Raw genomic sequence first — 17758 nt, 5'->3', positions numbered from 1 at the left:
GGGGTGGCAGCATCATGTTGTGGGGGTGCTTTGCTGCAGGAGGAACTGGTGTACTTCACAAAATAGATCGCATCATGAGGATGGAAAATTATGTGGGCAAATTGAAGCAACATCTCAAGACATCAGTCAGGAAGTTAAAGCTTAAAGCTTGGTTTCAAATGGGTCTTCCAAATGGACAATGACCCCAAGCAACTTCCAAAGTTGTGGCAAAATGGCTTAAGGACAACAAAGTCAAGGTATTGGAGTGGCCATCACAAAGCCCTAACCTCAACCCTATAGAAAATGTATGGGCAGAATTGAAAAAGCGTGTGCGAGCAAGGAGGCCTACAAACCTGACTCAGTTACACCAGCTCTGTCAGGAGGATGGGCCAAAATTCACCCAATTTATTGTGGGAAGCTTGTGGAAGTCTACCAGAAATGTTTGACCCAAGCTAAACAATTTAAAGGCAATGCTACCAAATACTAATTGAGTGTATGTAAACTTCTGATCCACTGGGAATGTGATGAAAGAAATAAAAGCTGAAATAAATCATTCTCTCTGCTATTATTCGGACATTTCACATTCTTAAAATAAAGTGGTGATCCTAACTGACCGAAGACAGGAAATTTTTWGTTTAAATGTCAGGAATTGGGAAAAACTGAGTTTAAATGTATTTGGCTAAGGTGTATGTAAACTTCCGACTTCAACTGTATATGTGCCGAGGCCTGAGGATGCTAGTATAATCAATGAAGGCACTGGCTGTCCCAGAGTTAACACTTGATCTATTTTCTAATTTACCAGAGTTCTGAGATGAATCATGACTGACCACATAATAAAAGATGGCATTACCGCTCTGACACTGTTATCATACAGTCTCTGTTCGATACATGGGCTAAAATTACCCATTAGTGATATTTTCAGTTTTCTTTCAAGCAGATAAGTATCATTCGAACACTAAATATTTACTGTCAGATGATACGAATCTCATGCTGAATCTATTAAGGTTAGTTCACCACAATTCCCACCACACTGTTTAAGATTATCAATAGCAATAATAAACGTTTAGTGTTTTATGTGCAAAAAAATATATGACCACAAAAAAGGATCAAATAAACAGTGTGACCCACTATGAGCGAGTCTGTACATTTCCTGAATCAAACTTATTCCTTATTCAAACGGGGACCCACAAAGAAAATCATTGTGTATTTCACTCTCAGTCAAGCAACTTAACAATTCGCCATCAGGCAACAATCTTTTTTATTTATTTAACTCCTTCAATGGTTGCCAAACGGCATTAGACTGATTTGGATATTGTACTTCTATCCATCAGCCCTTTCCAAAAGCTTTAGAGTAGTCATCAATCTAAACTAGACTTAGAATATAATTAAATAAATACTTTCCTCCCATGAAACCTAACATTATTTTCTTCCTGTCATTTTCAGTGTAACACAGCACGCTCTGGCATAGAAGAAAAAGAAAAACACACAATAAATCTAAACAAGGACATTAAAAGAAAACAACAAATATGGTTAATTATATAATTCAACATTTACATGAATAATCTGTCTCAAATACTCAATCTTCATTATAATCCATGAGAAATGTCTGTTACTTTGGGTTGAAACAGCATTAGAATCATCTCCAATGTGGCTCCAGATATTTCAAACGATATTAAGAGGGTAAGGAAACCTTTATATTCCTTTTATGTTTTGTTCCTTTTATGTTTACAAATATATAGCACACAGTATCACAATTTTACTTGATTGTGATATCTATCAAATTATAAAGCTATTTGTTATTAATTACTTAAAAATATTGTTTTATAACATCCATAATTCTCAGGGCTTTAATAGGGCTTTAATTTTCTTAGAATGTAATATTGCTTTTATTTTCTGACTAATAGATCTATATTCCACGAATCTGGTTCTAGCAAAACCGAGTTAAATCACGTCTTGTCGATGTCTATTTAAACACATTTGAATAAATCCTCAACTGGCAACGGTTCGTTTGTGGTATACCTCTTTGAATAGTAAGCTATAGGCTCAAGCTACATCTCCCATGCAAACATATTWAAACATTTCTATAAAAAAATCTTATAAGGAATGCTTTGGAGAGAGACAACCAAATGCGGGTTTAGAAATTACCTCATAATCTGACATGAAAATATGAAGTCTTTSAATGTGTTGTACAGATTTTTTCTATTTTTGGTTTGAGAACGAGCAGGCTGTGTGGAGAATGACGCAAAATCAGGCAATTATAATACGATGTTGAACTAATGGATGGATGTGGTGTAACTCAACTGACAATCTGAAAGCTGCGCAGCTGCACAGACCGTTACTTCTAGACTTCAAATTTAGAAAGAGCATTAATTTACAATGTGTTTAAGCGTCAGTTTTTGGGGATGAATGGCAAACGACAGCGAGATGCTGTAGAACAACCACATTGAGAGATTTTTATGATATATAAATAATTGCAGTAGGGCCTATATTGTAGGCATAAAAAACACGAACAAAAATAAAATGTTTCAATTGTAGTATCAGAAAATCCTCAACATGTAGTCATAACATTCCAGGATACTTGATTTAGAATAGATTRAAGTCAACACAATATTGCATCTCGTTCATGTGATCTTTATATCGTTTGATTCCGCACATCGCTTGATCCTCAGTCSCTGTTTCGACAGACACTTTTAAAGCTATAACCGTCAAAATTTGACAATTATTTTAAGAATTTTATTTGACTTAATATAGGCTTACATTTTTACATGTAGGCCTAAACATCATATAATTGAATAAAATTATATTTTATTATTTGAGAAATGCTAATCAGCCGAACTAAATTTACCCTAATTTGGTAAAAAATTCTGAACATAATTTAACCCACACATCATCTACACAATCAACAAAATGTTGAATTAAATGGTTTTCCTGCTGAAAGATGCAATCAAGTTCACTGCGCATTTAGGCCTACTATATTTTATTTTTATTTTTTAAATGCAGCTATATTTCCATTGATGAAAAATATACGCTATGCAATAATCAGTTGTTAAAGCCATCAATTACAGATCTTCAATTGTGCTAACATTGACAGGTCAGTGACGCAAAGGCCTATAAGAAAATGACTGAGTTAAATATATTGTTTTAAATAATTCCCTTTATTTCTTTCCGAATGTAAAAGGAAACTCGTCAGTTAAATATTTGCATTTCAATTGACAAATGTAATTTCATACTTTAGAAAGTAAAAAGCAAGATGCTATGAAAAATGTAATCATTGCAAGGCATAAATCTACAGCATACTTAAGAACTTTTCAAATAGGCCTAGATCAACAAGAAAGTCCATCCAATTATCACTTGCCAAATACCTTTTTCCACAAGAGCTTCAAAAATCTCTATCACCTGAGATACAAATAAACAATTTAAAGTCTGAAACACAACTCAAATATTCACAAGCACTACTCATTTAGCCAGGTCAGAGGTGCTGCGCTGAGTTTGTAATTTCTGATATTCTTGATGTAAACTGACGAGATGTGGAGACGCCGCGGAGTGGAACAGCGCAGGGGACGCGTATGGAGCGCTGGAGGTCAAAGCGGAAGAAAAGGTGGCACAGCGGCTCGGATTGAAGGACCCGATAGTGACAGGCTGCTGTGATTGAAGAAAAGCCTTGGCAGCGAAAGTGTTCCGGGCAAACAGGCTCGACAAAGCCGGTAGCAGGCAGCTAACAGGTGGGATGGTGGGCGCGCATGACGAGTGTGCATGGTGATGGAAGCCGAAAGGATATATCTCCAAACTGGGTAGCTGAAGACCCGCTGTGCCAAGTCCATAAGTGCCATAAAAGTTGTGAAAGCCACTGGGCTCAAGGGGTTGCTCCTTGAGCACCCCGAAACGAAAATGCTGGCGTTTGAACCTCTTCCTTCGGCGCAGAAAGCTCCCATTCTCAAACATGTCCGAAGAATTGGGGTCCAGCGTCCAGTAGTTTCCCTTCCCTGGATTACCAGGCTCCCGGGGCATTTTGACAAAGCAGTCATTGAGCGAAAGGTTGTGTCTGATGGAATTCTGCCAGGCAGGGAACTTCTCACGATAATAAGCGAATCGGTGGCTGATAAAGTCACATATCTCGCTGAGGGTAAGACGCTTTTTGGGGCTTTGTAATATGGCCATGGTTATCAAAGCGATGTAGGAGTACGGAGGCTTTACCGACGCCGGGCTTTTACTTGCTGCTGGAGGACACTTCGATGTGGGTGAGTAGTCGTCCCTATCCTCGTCCTGCCCGCTCGAAGACAAAAAAGTGTCAGGTTCATGTTCTGCGCTTCTCGCCTCTTCCAAAGGTAAGGACACGAGATGCTCCTCTCCGTTATCCCTGAGTCCCTCTCCTACTACGTCAATAACAAAATCTTCCATGGGCTCCAAGTCCAATGTCATTGTCCACGGGCAGAGCCAATACCACCTGCCACAACAGATGGGAAAGGGTCAGTTCTTTGAAAGGGATAGATGCTCACGCGCAAGGCTTTGCCCTCTCCATTCACAAAAAAAAAACAAGCTTAATAAAATATGTGCGCTCAGCCCCCTCTCACGTTAGTTATTCAAGATTTWAAAAAACAATCCTTCAAAAAATCCAACGCCTTTTTATCTCCAAACAAACATGAAATGGAACAACTTTTTATCCTTAAACGGAGAAAAGGGAGGCTGAGAAAGTTCTGAAGCACCGTGAGTCTTCCAAGATGTCCAGCATCCTCTCCCGTTGGTTTCCTGTTGGAACTGTAACCCTATTGGATCAGGTGACTGTGATGTCATGGTTATGCTCGAGGAGAAGCTCTTAACCAATCGAAACAAGGCAATCGGTACCAAAGTTAACTATCATCATCCCATCACTCCAAAATCAACATCATATTTCAAATTCCATTCAGTAAATTACCATTCGTTTAATAAGGGACAACTATAATATCAATATGGTGGGGGGAAATTATGTTATCCTATTAGACCAAGGCCTACTTGTAGATGGCTATTCGAAATATCAAATATATGTAGGAGTAGACATATAGCCGCCCTAGATCATTTGAACTATCACCACATCAATAACACATTTTCAAAAACAAAATGGCCTATAATTGTAATTTCGTGAAGCGCCAAAAGCAAAGATAACTCAACATAAGCTTTTTTCTGAATAAATAATAATGCTCTACTAAGGCCGCTTCGAACATTTTTCTTGTACTATTTTAGCAACATATGCCCATGTGCAAAACATGGAGGAGAGTATGAATTGAAGTATGAGTATGAATGAAAGGCTACACAATAAAAATTTGCCTAAAGCCTCCATCACACCGACAGCTTTATTGTGTTTTGGTACACCAAAAGTACATTCCTTTCAAATGGAACTCTGCGTTTACCTTGCAGCATTGTGTTACAGAGGCAGTTSCAGTRCGTTCTGTGTGGTGCATATGCTGGATTTATTGAACATGTGCATCTTATTGTATGCATAGACGGCTTGACAGAAACAGTAGCAGATGGTGAATGTTGAACTTTTGATGCACACATATCCAGATGATGCTGCGTACATTTTGCGTAAACACTATAGGTGTGATCGAGGCATAAATTCGAACATTTTGCACAAATGGCACTGACTAAACAACTATAATGTAGGGAAGCGTGTTGAGTTAGAAATGTTGATAATACGAAGTTTGACATGAAGTTTAATAAAATCAAAGTGAGGAATAATTTTTGTTAGTTTAATGCTTCTTTCAAGAAATGATGTGCTTTGGATAAAGGCATAATGGTTGTGAAAATATCACTTCATATACTACAGCGAGGCCCACATTCAAAATTCTACAATAATTTAAAGGCTAGATTAAATCAATCAATCTAGATCGATCAAAAATAAATGTGGTAGGCCTATTCGTTTTAGCCAAGGTAAGTGAGGCAAATCAAAGGAGAGTGAAGATTAACAATAGTTGTGTTGATATTGGGGACTTGCAGTGACGGAAGAGAAGTATGAGCCACCTCCATATTCTATACCTATGGTGGCAGAAACAATTGGTGGACCAGTCGGCCTATAGGTCACCTTCAGAAGGTGTCTATCCCTATAGATAAAGAATTTACGGCGCCTTGCAACTTTTACMATTTATAGAGGGAAATGTAGCCTATAGAAATGGATAGTAGCCTAGCGAGAGGTAACAGGACGGTCTTAATGTCATAAATGACACACTGAGAAAAATGTAATTGATATGCCTTATTTCTCATTAACAAGGAAACCATCGGCCTGCTACTCAATTGAAAACACACACCTTTAAATATATAACAGTCCGTAATGACACTGTTAAATTGCCTTTTATATAGGCCTAATAGCCAACTGAGAATAAACTGGTATTATGCTGAAAGTAATAGATTTGCACTTGCCAATACATAAAAGGAATGCCAGAAGCGGAGGGCACTTTTGTATTGTTCGAAGGCCCTGGGTTGTTTATGTTTAATGATTTAGTCCTTTGTTGGGATTTCCACATTTCCTATTGATACCCCAGGGCAGCGGGCGACTGGGCTGGTGTGGGTGGGCTACGTTACCGACAAAAGCTGCAGATGATTTGCCAAATTCATCACGCATGTATTCAGATTGGAAACAGGTCCAATGCCATGGCGGAAAAACGCGTTGTGTGGTTTCAATAACAAAAACGGATAATAATAGAAATTCGTCTGAATTTCCACAGATATGGCGCTAAAATGACAATAGCTGGCACGAGAAACATAATTCTTCTCTGGTTGAAATGTCTCGTTGAGAAACCAGAGATGGAAATGATCAAACCAACAAAGGCCCTATACTGAGATAGCCTATTGGCTAAGTGACAGTTCATTATAAGAAACAATTGAAAGTTAACGCCCCATCCGATATTGTTATTAGATGCGACATAAAAGATGATGCTGTCGCGTAAAAGTTGTAGTGCATCGTCATATCACATCGTAAATTATATTTAAAGCAGCTAAGTCCTACAGAGAAATAGAGCTAAACCCAAGTTAAATTCACCTGCTGATTAACTTTTTAGTCATTTGAAGTATAGGCGTTCCATTCATTTGTTCTTCAGACCCCAGACTCTCTCTCACTCACAAACACACACGCACACAGTAAATCATTTAAAACGATTATTCTTCAGACATTCGTCTACATATTTCTGTTTCCAATTCTGTCAAAATATCCCTTCAATGTGTTAGCCTGATCAAACTGAAAACAAAAAATGTAGACTAACAAATGCTTTTTATTAGGAAATATTGACTAGCACTTCAAAGACTGAGGATGTTTTCTGTCAATTTCACATAAACACCTCTTCAGCTTTATCCACTTAAAACCTTGGCAGTGCAGTGTTGAATGACTCAGGCATAATGTGAGAGGCATTGTATATCATGAATTACTAGTTCATCCACATTTAAGGAACTGCTGAGCCAAACAATAGTGATGTAAGAAACGAAATAACGGGAAGTGTGTGCATGTGTGTTATTCTGTGAATGAGTGAGTGTGTATGCTTGACTCACTCTCTCTGCATTTAGGAGGGATCCAGAAGAGGTTGGAATTTCATAAATCATCAGGTCAGTACGTTTTTCTTTACTAGAGTTTTCACCATAGCCTTGATCTGATGAAATTGTTGTGTGCTATTACATTTACCCCCCATGCCTTCAGTTTCAAATAGCTTTTGGCAAATAAACAAATACTACATCTCTATGAAGGAGCACATTTCCAAGGAGTCTACGTCAAACCACATGTTAACTACAGAGGACCAAAATACATTTATAGTTTAGAATACCTAGTCATGTTGAGTGTGTCCAGGAGAGACTTTTCTCCAAAAGCGAGCATGACGCCATCTTGTGGCATAAATGAAAAATCACACCATATTCAAAAACATAAGACGTCATGAATTACCACTTAGAGCAGGGATGGGCAACTGGCTGCCCCACCCTTATGTAGGCCCGTGTACCAATAAAAAAATAGCAATAATAATAACAATATATATAATAATAACAATAACTATATATATATATATATATATATATATATACAGTACCAGTCAACAATTTGGACACACCTACTCAATTCCAGGGTTTTTCTTATTTTTACTATTTTCCACATTGTAGAATAATAGTGAAGACATCAAAACTATTAAATAACACACGTTGAATCATGTAGTAACCAAAAAAGTGTTAAACAAATTAAATATATTTTACATTTGAGATTCTTCAAAAGTAGCCACCCTTTGCCTTGATGACAGCTTTGCACTCTATTGGCATTCTCTCAACCAGCTTCATGAGGTAGTCATCTGGAATGCATTTCCATTAACAGGTGCGCCTTTGTTAAAAGTTAATTTGTGGAATTTCTTTCCTTCTTAATGTGTTTGAGCCAATCAGTTGTGTGGTGACAAGGTAGGGGTGGTATACAGAAGATAGCCCTATTTGGTAAAAGACCAAGTCCATATTATGGCGAGAACAACTCAAATAAGCAAAGAGAAACGACAGTCCGTCATTACTTTAAGACATGAAGGTCAGTCAATCTGGAACATTTCAAGAATAAAAAAAACCCATCAAGCGCTATGATGAAACTGGCTCTCATGAGGACAGCCACAGGAAAGGAATACGCAGATTTACCTCTGCTGCAGAGGATGTTCATTAGMGTTACCAGCCTCAGAAATTGCAGCCCAAATAAATGCTTCACAGAGTTCAAGTAACAGACACATCTCAACATTAACTGTTCAGAAGAGACTGCGTGAATCAGGCCTTCATGATCGAATTGCTGCAAAGGAACCACTACTAAAGGACACCAATAAGAAGAAGAGACTTGCTTGGGCCAAGAAACATGAGCAATGGACATTAGACCGGTGGAAATCTGTCCTTTGGTCTGATGAGTCCAAATTTGAGATTTTTGGTTCCAATCGCTGTGTCTTTGTGAGACGCAGAGTAGGTGAACGGATGATCCCCGCATGTGTGGTTCCCACCGTGAAGCATGGAGGAGGAGGTGTGATGATGTGGGGGTGTTTTGCTGGTGTCACTGTCAGTGATTTATTTTGAATTCAAGGTACACTTAACCAGCATGGCTACCACAGCATTCTGCAGCGATAAGCCATCCCATCTAGTTTGTGCTTAGTGGGACTATCATTTGTTTTTCAACAGGACAATGACCCAACACACCTCCAGGCTGTGTAAAGTGGTGATCCCAACTGACCTAATACAGGGAATTTTTACTAGGATTAAATGTCAGGAATTGTGAAAAACTGAGTTTAAATGTATTTGGCTAAGGTGTATGTAAACTTCCGACTTCAACTGTATGTACGCCGAGGAACCTAAAACTTTCCACCTTCTCCACTGCTGTCCCATCGATGTGGATAGGGGGGTGCTCCCTCTGCTGTTTCCTGAAGTCCACAATCATCTCCTTTGTTTTGTTGACATTGAATGAGAGGTTATTTTCCTGACACCACACTCCCAGAGCCCTCACCTCCTCCCTGTATGCTGTCTCGCCTTTGTTGGTAATCAAGCCTATTACTGTTGTGTCGTCTGAAAATTGATGATTGAGTTGGAGGCGTGCATGGCCACTTAGTCATGGGTGAACAGGGAGTACAGGAGGGGGCTGAGCACGCACCCTTGTGGGGCCCCAGTGTTGAGGATCAGCGAAGTGGAGATGTTGTTTCCTACCTTCACCACCTGGAGTCGGCCCGTCAGGAAGTCCAGGACCCAATTGCACAGGGTAGGGTTTAGACCCAGGGCCTCGAGCTTAATGATGAGCTTGGAGGGTACTATGGTGTTGAATGCTGAGCTATAGACAATGAACAGCATTCTTACATAGGTATTCCTCTTGTCCAGATGGGATAGGGCAGTGTGATGGAGATTGCATCGTCTGTGGACCTATTGGGGTGGTAAGCAAATTGAAGTGGGTCTAGGGTGACAGGTAAGGTGGAGGTGATATGATCATTGACTAGTCTCTCAAAGCACTTCATGATGACAGAAGTGAGTGCTACGGGGGCAATAGTCATTTAGTTCAGTTACCTTTGCATTCTTGGGTACAGGAACAATGGTGGCCATCTAGAAGCATGTGGGGACAGCAGGCTGGGATAGGGAGAGATTGAATATGTCCGTAAACACACCAGCCAGCTGGTCTGCGCATGCTCTGAGGATGCGGCTAGGGATGTCGTCTGGGTCGGCAGTCTTGCGAGGGTTAACACGTTTAAATGTCTTACTCACGTCGGCCACAGAGAAGGAGAGCCCACAGTCCTTGGTAGCTGGCCGCGTCAGTGGCACTGTGTTATCCTCAAAGCGGGCAAAGAACGTGTTTAGCTTGTCCTGAAGCAAGACGTCGGTGTCCGCGACGTGGCTGGTTTTCCTTTTGTAGTCTGTGATTGTCTGTAGACCTTGCCACATACGTCTCGTGTCTGAGCCATTGAATTGCGACTCCACTTTGTCTCTATACTGATGTCTTGCCTGTTTGATTGCCTTGCGGATGGAATGACTACTCTGTTTGTATTCTGCCATATTCCCAGTCACCTTGCCATGGTTAAATGCAGTGGTTCGCACTTTCAGTTTTGTGCGAATGCTGCTATCTATAGACGGTTTCTGGTTAGGGTAGGTTTTAATAGTCACAGTTAGAACAACATCTCCTATACACTTCTTGATGAAATCACTAACCGTCTCAGTGTACACGTCAATATTATTCTCGGAAGCTACCCGGAACATATCCCAGTCCGCATGATCAARACAATCTTGAAGCGTGGATTCCGATTGGTCAGACCAGCGTTGAATAGTCCTTAGCATGGGTACTTCCTGTTTGAGTTTCTGCCTATAGGAAGGGAGGAGCAAAATGGAGTCGTGGTCAGATTTGCCGAAAGGAGTGCGGGGGAGGGCCTTGTATGAATCCCGGAAGTTGGAATAACAATGGTCGAGTGTTTTTCCAGCGCGAGTACTACAGTCGATATGCTGATAGAATTTAGGTAGCCTTTTCCTCAAATTTGCTTTGTTAAAATCCCCAGCTACAATAAATGCAGACTCAGGATATATGGTTTCCAGTTTGCATAAACTCCAGCGAAGTTCCTTGGGGGCCGTTGTGGTATCGGCTTGAGGTGGGATATACGCAGCTGTGATAATACGGTCGGCATTTGATTGTAAGGTATTCTAGGTTGGGTGAACAAAAGGACTTGAATTCCTGTATGTATTCCTGTATTACAATTACACCTGTCGTGGTAATTTCCTGTATTACTAAATGATGAGAGTTTACAAACCACACACAAGTCAGAGTTATATTTTAAACTCCATCTTTAATTATATGAGCTTCACCATAGCCCTTTGACCCTCAGATCAATTCAGTGTCTACAAATGAATTCTCTGAAAAAAGCAAGTTTTCTGAAGTTCATAACTTAATTCATCTGTTGCCTAATAAACTGCATGGTTTCCCAAGTAGTAGTGGGAGGATCACACACCATATCATAGCGTGACTCCAAGTTTACAGTGTTTTCACCACCATCTCTCGCATAACTAATTTAAAAAGACACAAAATATTCCACCATGTTGAACGAACAAATGATCTGTCAGCATTTACAAAATTGTACCGTAACTTCCTTTTTTCCATCACAGGCACAGCTGTTGTGATGTGTGTTATATGTATGACTTTACTTGCATAAAAACTGTGGCTGGAAACGTGGTTAGGGACAGATCAACATTTACTGGGGGGGAGGGGCTGGTACAACTCAAAATAAAAATGAACCCCCCTCCCCAACATAAAAAATATTTTCACATGACCCTCCCCTTGTATTGTAAAATAAATTGAACACCCTCCCTCCTCATAGAATTAACTCTGTAGTATCTGGGATCTACATCTGTTTATTTTAGTTACTATGCTGTTACTAAGCAGTGATGCATTACGGCAGTGTGACGTTACTACACCTAATAGGAAATGCACATGCGCACAATTGTGCCGGGGGCTGTAGAGCATGAGAGGTTTTGACTAAACGAAAACTAACTGTACTCCCGTCTCCTGCCTGGTCATTTCTCCACAACACAAATATTACAAACTCAAACTAATATTTATGACCAAAAATAACAATAACGGGCCTCCCGGGTGACGCAGTGGTCTAGAGCACAGCTAGCATCGCAGTGCTAGCTGCGCCACCAGAGTCTCTGGGTTCGCGCCCAGGCTCTGTCGCAGCCGGCCGCGACCGGGAGGTCCGTGGGGCGAAGCACAATTGGCATAGCGTCGTCCGGGGCGCAGTGCGCGCTAACCAAGGGGGCCAGGTACACGGTGTTTCCTCCGACACATTGGTGCGGCTGGCTTCCGGGTTGGAGGCGCGCTGTGTTAAGAAGCAGTGCGGCTTGGTTGGGTTGTGCTTCGGAGGACGCATGGCTTTCGACCTTCGTCTCTCCCGAACCCGTACGGGAGTTGTAGCATGAGACAAGATAGTAATTACTAGCGATTGGATACCACGAAAATTGGGGAGAAAATGGGATAAAAATTTTAATAAAATAAATAAAATAAAAAATAAAAATATTWAAAAAATAACAATAACTAGCAATCCTGTGTTTATTAACATGGATATCGACTTTGCCACTTCAGCATGCTTTTGTGGCACAGTCCATGCCACACAGGGTTACAGGCCAGAAGGTTGAGGGTTCGCCAACCACCACAGTCAAGCTCACCCTCCCTGCCTGTTTCATTACTTCACTATCAGAGCCAGCGGCAAACAATGATCAGCTAGGCGGAAATCTGATTATCTAAATTTTGATGCCATATTTATAACTCTATAAAATATATGCAATGAATTGTCCACCAGCAGGTTTCTGAGCCAATGCACCACACAACCAATAAACAAAGCATACTGACATTGGGACCTTCAGTATCATGGTTTGCGTTTTCAGCACCACAACAAATAGACCATGTCAATCTCGACAAAAAGAAAATACATCCCTCCCTACCATGCAGGCTTATCCAGTATCGAAGGCTTGGCTTGACAATCTCCGAATTTCATTAAACTTTTTGGTGTTTGTAACAGTCTCTTTCCATTCATCAATTGGCCGCTGCACAGTTTGGAATGATAGAAAGATTTTATTTGTCATTTAAAAAAATACATACTGTATATCCAGTACACACAAAGAATTTTAAAAGTGACAGGGATTGCACAATAAAGTCGCGGACTTATTTCCAATGTTGTCCCTATTTTCTTTACATAAATACATGTACAATTACATAGATACAGACACATTACAGATGAGTATGAGGGGGCAGTTTAAGTACAGTTCTTACAAGCTTGTTTGGCAGGTAGCTTATTTTTTAGATGTTTGGAGCTGCTGGTAAACCATGATGTGCAGACAAAATCCAAGTGACACTGGACTAGCGCGTCTTTAGGGTGTCTATAGCTAGGTTTCCATCCAATTGGTGACAGATTTCATGCGAATATTCTAAAATCTTCAAAAAAAATATGCCATATCAGAGTTTCCTTTAGAAAAATTTGGTGCCAGACAACACGACAAGGAACATTTTAATTTACCGGACATTTGAGAAATGTCATAGACATCCATATGCATTCAGATTCAACCAGAGGCAGGTCGGATCTGTTGGTCCCCATGTAACAGTATTGCTACCGTCCCTCTCTTTGCACTGAACCAGGGACCCTCTGCACACAAAGACAACAGTCACCCTTGAAGCATTGTTACACATCGCTCCACAAAGCCGCAGCCACAGCAAGGGAAACAACTACTTCAAGGTCTCAGAGCGATTGATGTCACCGATAGCGTGCACCCCGCTAACTAGCTAGCCATTTCACACTGGTTACACTCACCCCCTTTTTGACCTCCTCCTTTTCCGCAGCAACCAGTGATCCGGGTCAACAGCATCAATGTAACAGTATAGCTTCCRTCCCTCTCCTCGCCCCTACCTGGGCTCAAACCAGGCACCCTCTGCACACATCAACAACATTCACCCATGAAGCATCGTCACACATCGCTCCACAAAAGCCGCAGCCCTTGCAGAGCAAGGAAAACAACTACTTCAAGGTCTCAGAGCGAGTGACGTCACCGATTGAAATGCTATTAGCGCCACACCGCTAACTAGCTAGCCATTTCACACCGGTTACACCCACTTTGCTGGGTGTAACTGCCTCCACTCTTCTGGGAAGGCTTTCCACAAGATGTTGGAACATTTCTGCGTGGACTTGCTTCCAACAGAAGAGTGAATGTAAACCAAGGAAAAAACGCACTACCCTCCCTTGTACCCAATAAAAATACACACAACCCTCCCCTCAGTAAATTTCGACCTGTCCCTATAGTGTCCAACTTTCAACTGTTGCAGATGCATATTGCCGACTTCACTCTTTGACTTTTGTCTACAGTCAGTTGCTTTTGCCTCACCACTTAAACGAGCCCTCTGTTATCAGTTAATGTGTTTTCCCAGTGAGGTCACTTTAAGGTCAGAAAAAACAAATTTCCCTACTTATATAGCACATGCATTGCAGCAAAATCTGTGAACTAAATTCAGCAAAAAAAGAAACGTCCTCTCACTGTCAACTGCGTTTATCTTTAGCAAACTTAACATGTGTAAATATTTGTATGAACATAACAAGATTCAACAACTGAGACATAAACTGAACAAGTTCCACAGACATGTGACTAACAGAAATGGAATAATGTGTCCCTGAACAAAGGGGGGGTCAAAATCAAAAGTAACAGTCAGTATCTGGTGTGGCCACCAGCAGCATTAAGTACTGCAGTGCATCTCCTCCTCATGGACTGCACCAGATTTGTCAGTTCTTGCTGTGAGATGTTACCCCAGTCTTCCACCAAGGCACCTGCAAGTTCCCAGACATTTCTGGAGAGAATGGCCCTAGCCCTCACCCTCCGATCCAACAGGTCCCAGACGTGCTCAATTGGATTGAGATCCGGGCTCTTCGTTGGCCATGGCAGAACACTGACATTCCTGTCTTGCAGGAAATCACGCACAGAACGAGCAGTTTGGCTGGTGGCATTGTCACGCTGGAGGGTCATGTCAGGATGAGCCTGTAGGAAGGGTACCACATGAGGGAGGAGGATGTCTTCCCTGTAACGCACAGCGTTGAGATTACCTGCAATGACATCAAGCTCAGTCCGATGATGCTGTGACACACCGCCCCAGACCATGACGGACCCTCCACCTCCAAATCAATCCCGCTCCAGAGTACAGGCCTCGGTGTAACGCTCATTCCTTCAACTATAAACGCAAATCCAACCATCACCCCTGGTGAGACAAAACCGCGACTCGTCAGTGAAGATCACTTTTTGCCAGTCCTGTGTCATGACGTTGGCCTGGGGGTAGGTTTATGACAGTCATAAATACCTCTTCCCCCCTTTTTCCTCTCTCTACTCTACTGATGTGACATTAGAAAACCCCTTGGTTAACATAGAGATTCTGGGAACATCAGAAGTTTGGGGGAAATGAACTATATTCTGGTAATCCGACCAATTGAACATATGCGGTGGTACTTAATGTATATTATGTCAGTTCGGTTGTCATCTGGCACATTCTCATCAATGATAGAATGACATAAACTCTAAAGTGGAAAGTCAACACATCAGAGTTATCGGATTCACATGGAATTGTTGTTCAATTGAAATGTTTGAATATGAAATTATTCGTGATGGGATGAAATGTGATTTTAGCTTCTAAAATGTGAGAATTGGGTTTTCATGAGTGAATTAGGCCCGACTCAGTGGCCCGCCCACGTGAAGAGACATAGGTTGTAAATTATGAAACACACCCCTTTTCTCCCTCCACTATATAAGCCATTGACGAAAATTGAACCTCCTGTTCCTAGGATGTGAGGACGACGGTCCGATGTCAGAATGGTTCAGATAATAACTACAGAACGAAGCCAACATCAGTGTGAGCTTTGGTTGCGAATGGTATAAACTTTGAACTCTTTTTCACTACAGAAGTGATACCTCCTAGCCGTTGAGTTAGCAACAGCAGCTGCAAACGAGGGTTAGGAAGGAACAGACAGAGTATTCCGTCTATCACACAACGACGTTACTACAACTATCCAATTGACCACCAGAGACATTCTTCAAAGGACAAAGGACTCGGTTTGGCAACACGGCCTTCCATCTACCACCAACCTACTGAAGCGCAGCTCAGAGTAAATATTTATTGCATTTTCCTTTTCCAAATGGGYGGTAATTTAGAATGCATAAGATATTGTATTTACGATAGCACAGCTTCGCCGTTTGTTCCTCAGTCTTCCCGCTCTTTCACTCAAACCCAGCCCTTTTCTTTTGTGTAACAAGCTGTCATATCTGTTCCGCCCGCCAGGGACGTTTTCCTTTATGACGTAATTTGTAATCAAGTTATGATTAATTATGTGTATGTGTAATTCTGTGTGATTAGTTAGGTATTTAGTAAATAAATAATTAAACCCAATTTTGTATTGCTGATTCAACTTGTTAGCCAGKGTTCGTGAAGATAACCAAGAATTTACAACTTTCAGATGAGACTGAAATAAGGTGACGATTAATATTGACTGCTATTGATGTAAAATATTATTAGGTCTTTAAGAGTTTATTCGGAAGATAACAGCTCTATAAATATTATTTTGTGGTGCCCCGACTTTCTAGTTAATTACATTTACATGATTAGCTCAATCAGGTCATATTAATTACGCAGAAACGATTTTATAGAATAGCTTGTCATATCACTTAATCCGGCATAGCCAAAGACACGACACCTGTCTGGTCCAGCGACGGTGGGTTTGTGCCCATGGGCGATGTTGTTGCCGGTGATGTCTGGTGAGGACCTGCATTACAACAGGCCTACAAGCCCTCAGTCCAGCCTCTCTCAGCCTATTGCGGACAGTCTGAGCACTGATGGAGGGATTGTGCGTTCCTGGTGTTACTCGGGCAGTTGTTGTTGCCATCCTGTACCTGTCCCGCAGGTGTGATTTTCGGATGTACCAATCCTGTGCATGTGTTGTTACATGTGGTCTGCCACTGCGAGGACGATCAGCTGTCCGTCCTGTCTCCCTGTAGCGCTTTCTTAGGTGTCTCACAGTACGGACATTGCAATTTATTGCCCTGGCCACATTTGCAGTCCTCATGCCTCCTTGCAGCATGCCTAAGGCACGTTCACGCAGATGAGCAGGGACCCTGGGCATCTTTCTTTTGGTGTTTTTCAGAGTCAGTAGAAAGGCCTCTTTTGTGTCCTAAGTTTTCATTACTTTGACCTTAATTGTCTACCGTCTGTAAGCTGTTCGTGTCTTAACGACTGTTCCACAGGTGCATGTTCATTCATTGTTTATGGTTCATTGAACAAGCATGGGAAACAGTGTTTACAACCCTTTACAATGAAGATCTGTGAAGTTATTTAGATTTTTACGAATTATCTTTGAAAGACAGGGTCCTGAAAAAAGGACATTTCTTTTTTTGCTGAGTTTATACAAAATACCCCATCAATCTTATTACATTTTTTTTAAAGACACACTTCCTCTCATAGATGGGGCTGAATGGTCGTATGTGGTGTGATGTCGTAGTTGTATGGGCCAGATGTGTTGGTTCATGTTTAATTTTTTTCATGTGTTTAGTTCCCACGGCAAGCTGAGTCTCTGGCACCCTGCCTGTCTGGAGGAATGTAATTTCAGTTACTCAATGTTTGCTTAAATTGTATTGTTTGTCACTTCCTGTTTTAGTGACTGTAATGTTTATAACAGAACATCATATTTAAAGTGTAGTCAGAGATTGTGATATAGACTGAGTATACCAAAGATTAGGAACCCCCCCTTTTGCCCTCAGAACACCCTCAATTCATCGAGGC

At 41.1% G+C, this 17758-nt stretch overlaps 1 protein-coding gene across 1 annotated transcript; it reads right to left on the bottom strand.

Annotated features, from left to right (window-relative positions):
* Positions 1-1218: 1218 nt before the first annotated feature.
* LOC111980194 (forkhead box protein D2-like) lies at positions 1219-4722 on the bottom strand. Its single transcript, XM_024010865.1, has one exon. The coding sequence runs from the start codon at positions 4396-4398 to the stop codon at positions 3436-3438; it is 963 nt and encodes a 320-aa protein (XP_023866633.1). The 5' UTR covers positions 4399-4722; the 3' UTR covers positions 1219-3435.
* Between the last annotated feature and the right edge of the window lie 13036 nt (positions 4723-17758).

Source organism: Salvelinus sp. IW2-2015, linkage group LG20, assembly GCF_002910315.2.
Source record: "Salvelinus sp. IW2-2015 linkage group LG20, ASM291031v2, whole genome shotgun sequence".
Lineage (NCBI taxonomy): Eukaryota > Metazoa > Chordata > Actinopteri > Salmoniformes > Salmonidae > Salvelinus > Salvelinus sp. IW2-2015.
This window is presented reverse-complemented; position numbering and strand designations above follow the sequence as displayed.

Bases quoted from the DNA above. Each gene is read 5' to 3' on its own strand.
- LOC111980194 (XM_024010865.1), bottom strand. From the start codon at position 4,398: ATGACATTGGACTTGGAGCCCATGGAAGATTTTGTTATTGACGTAGTA.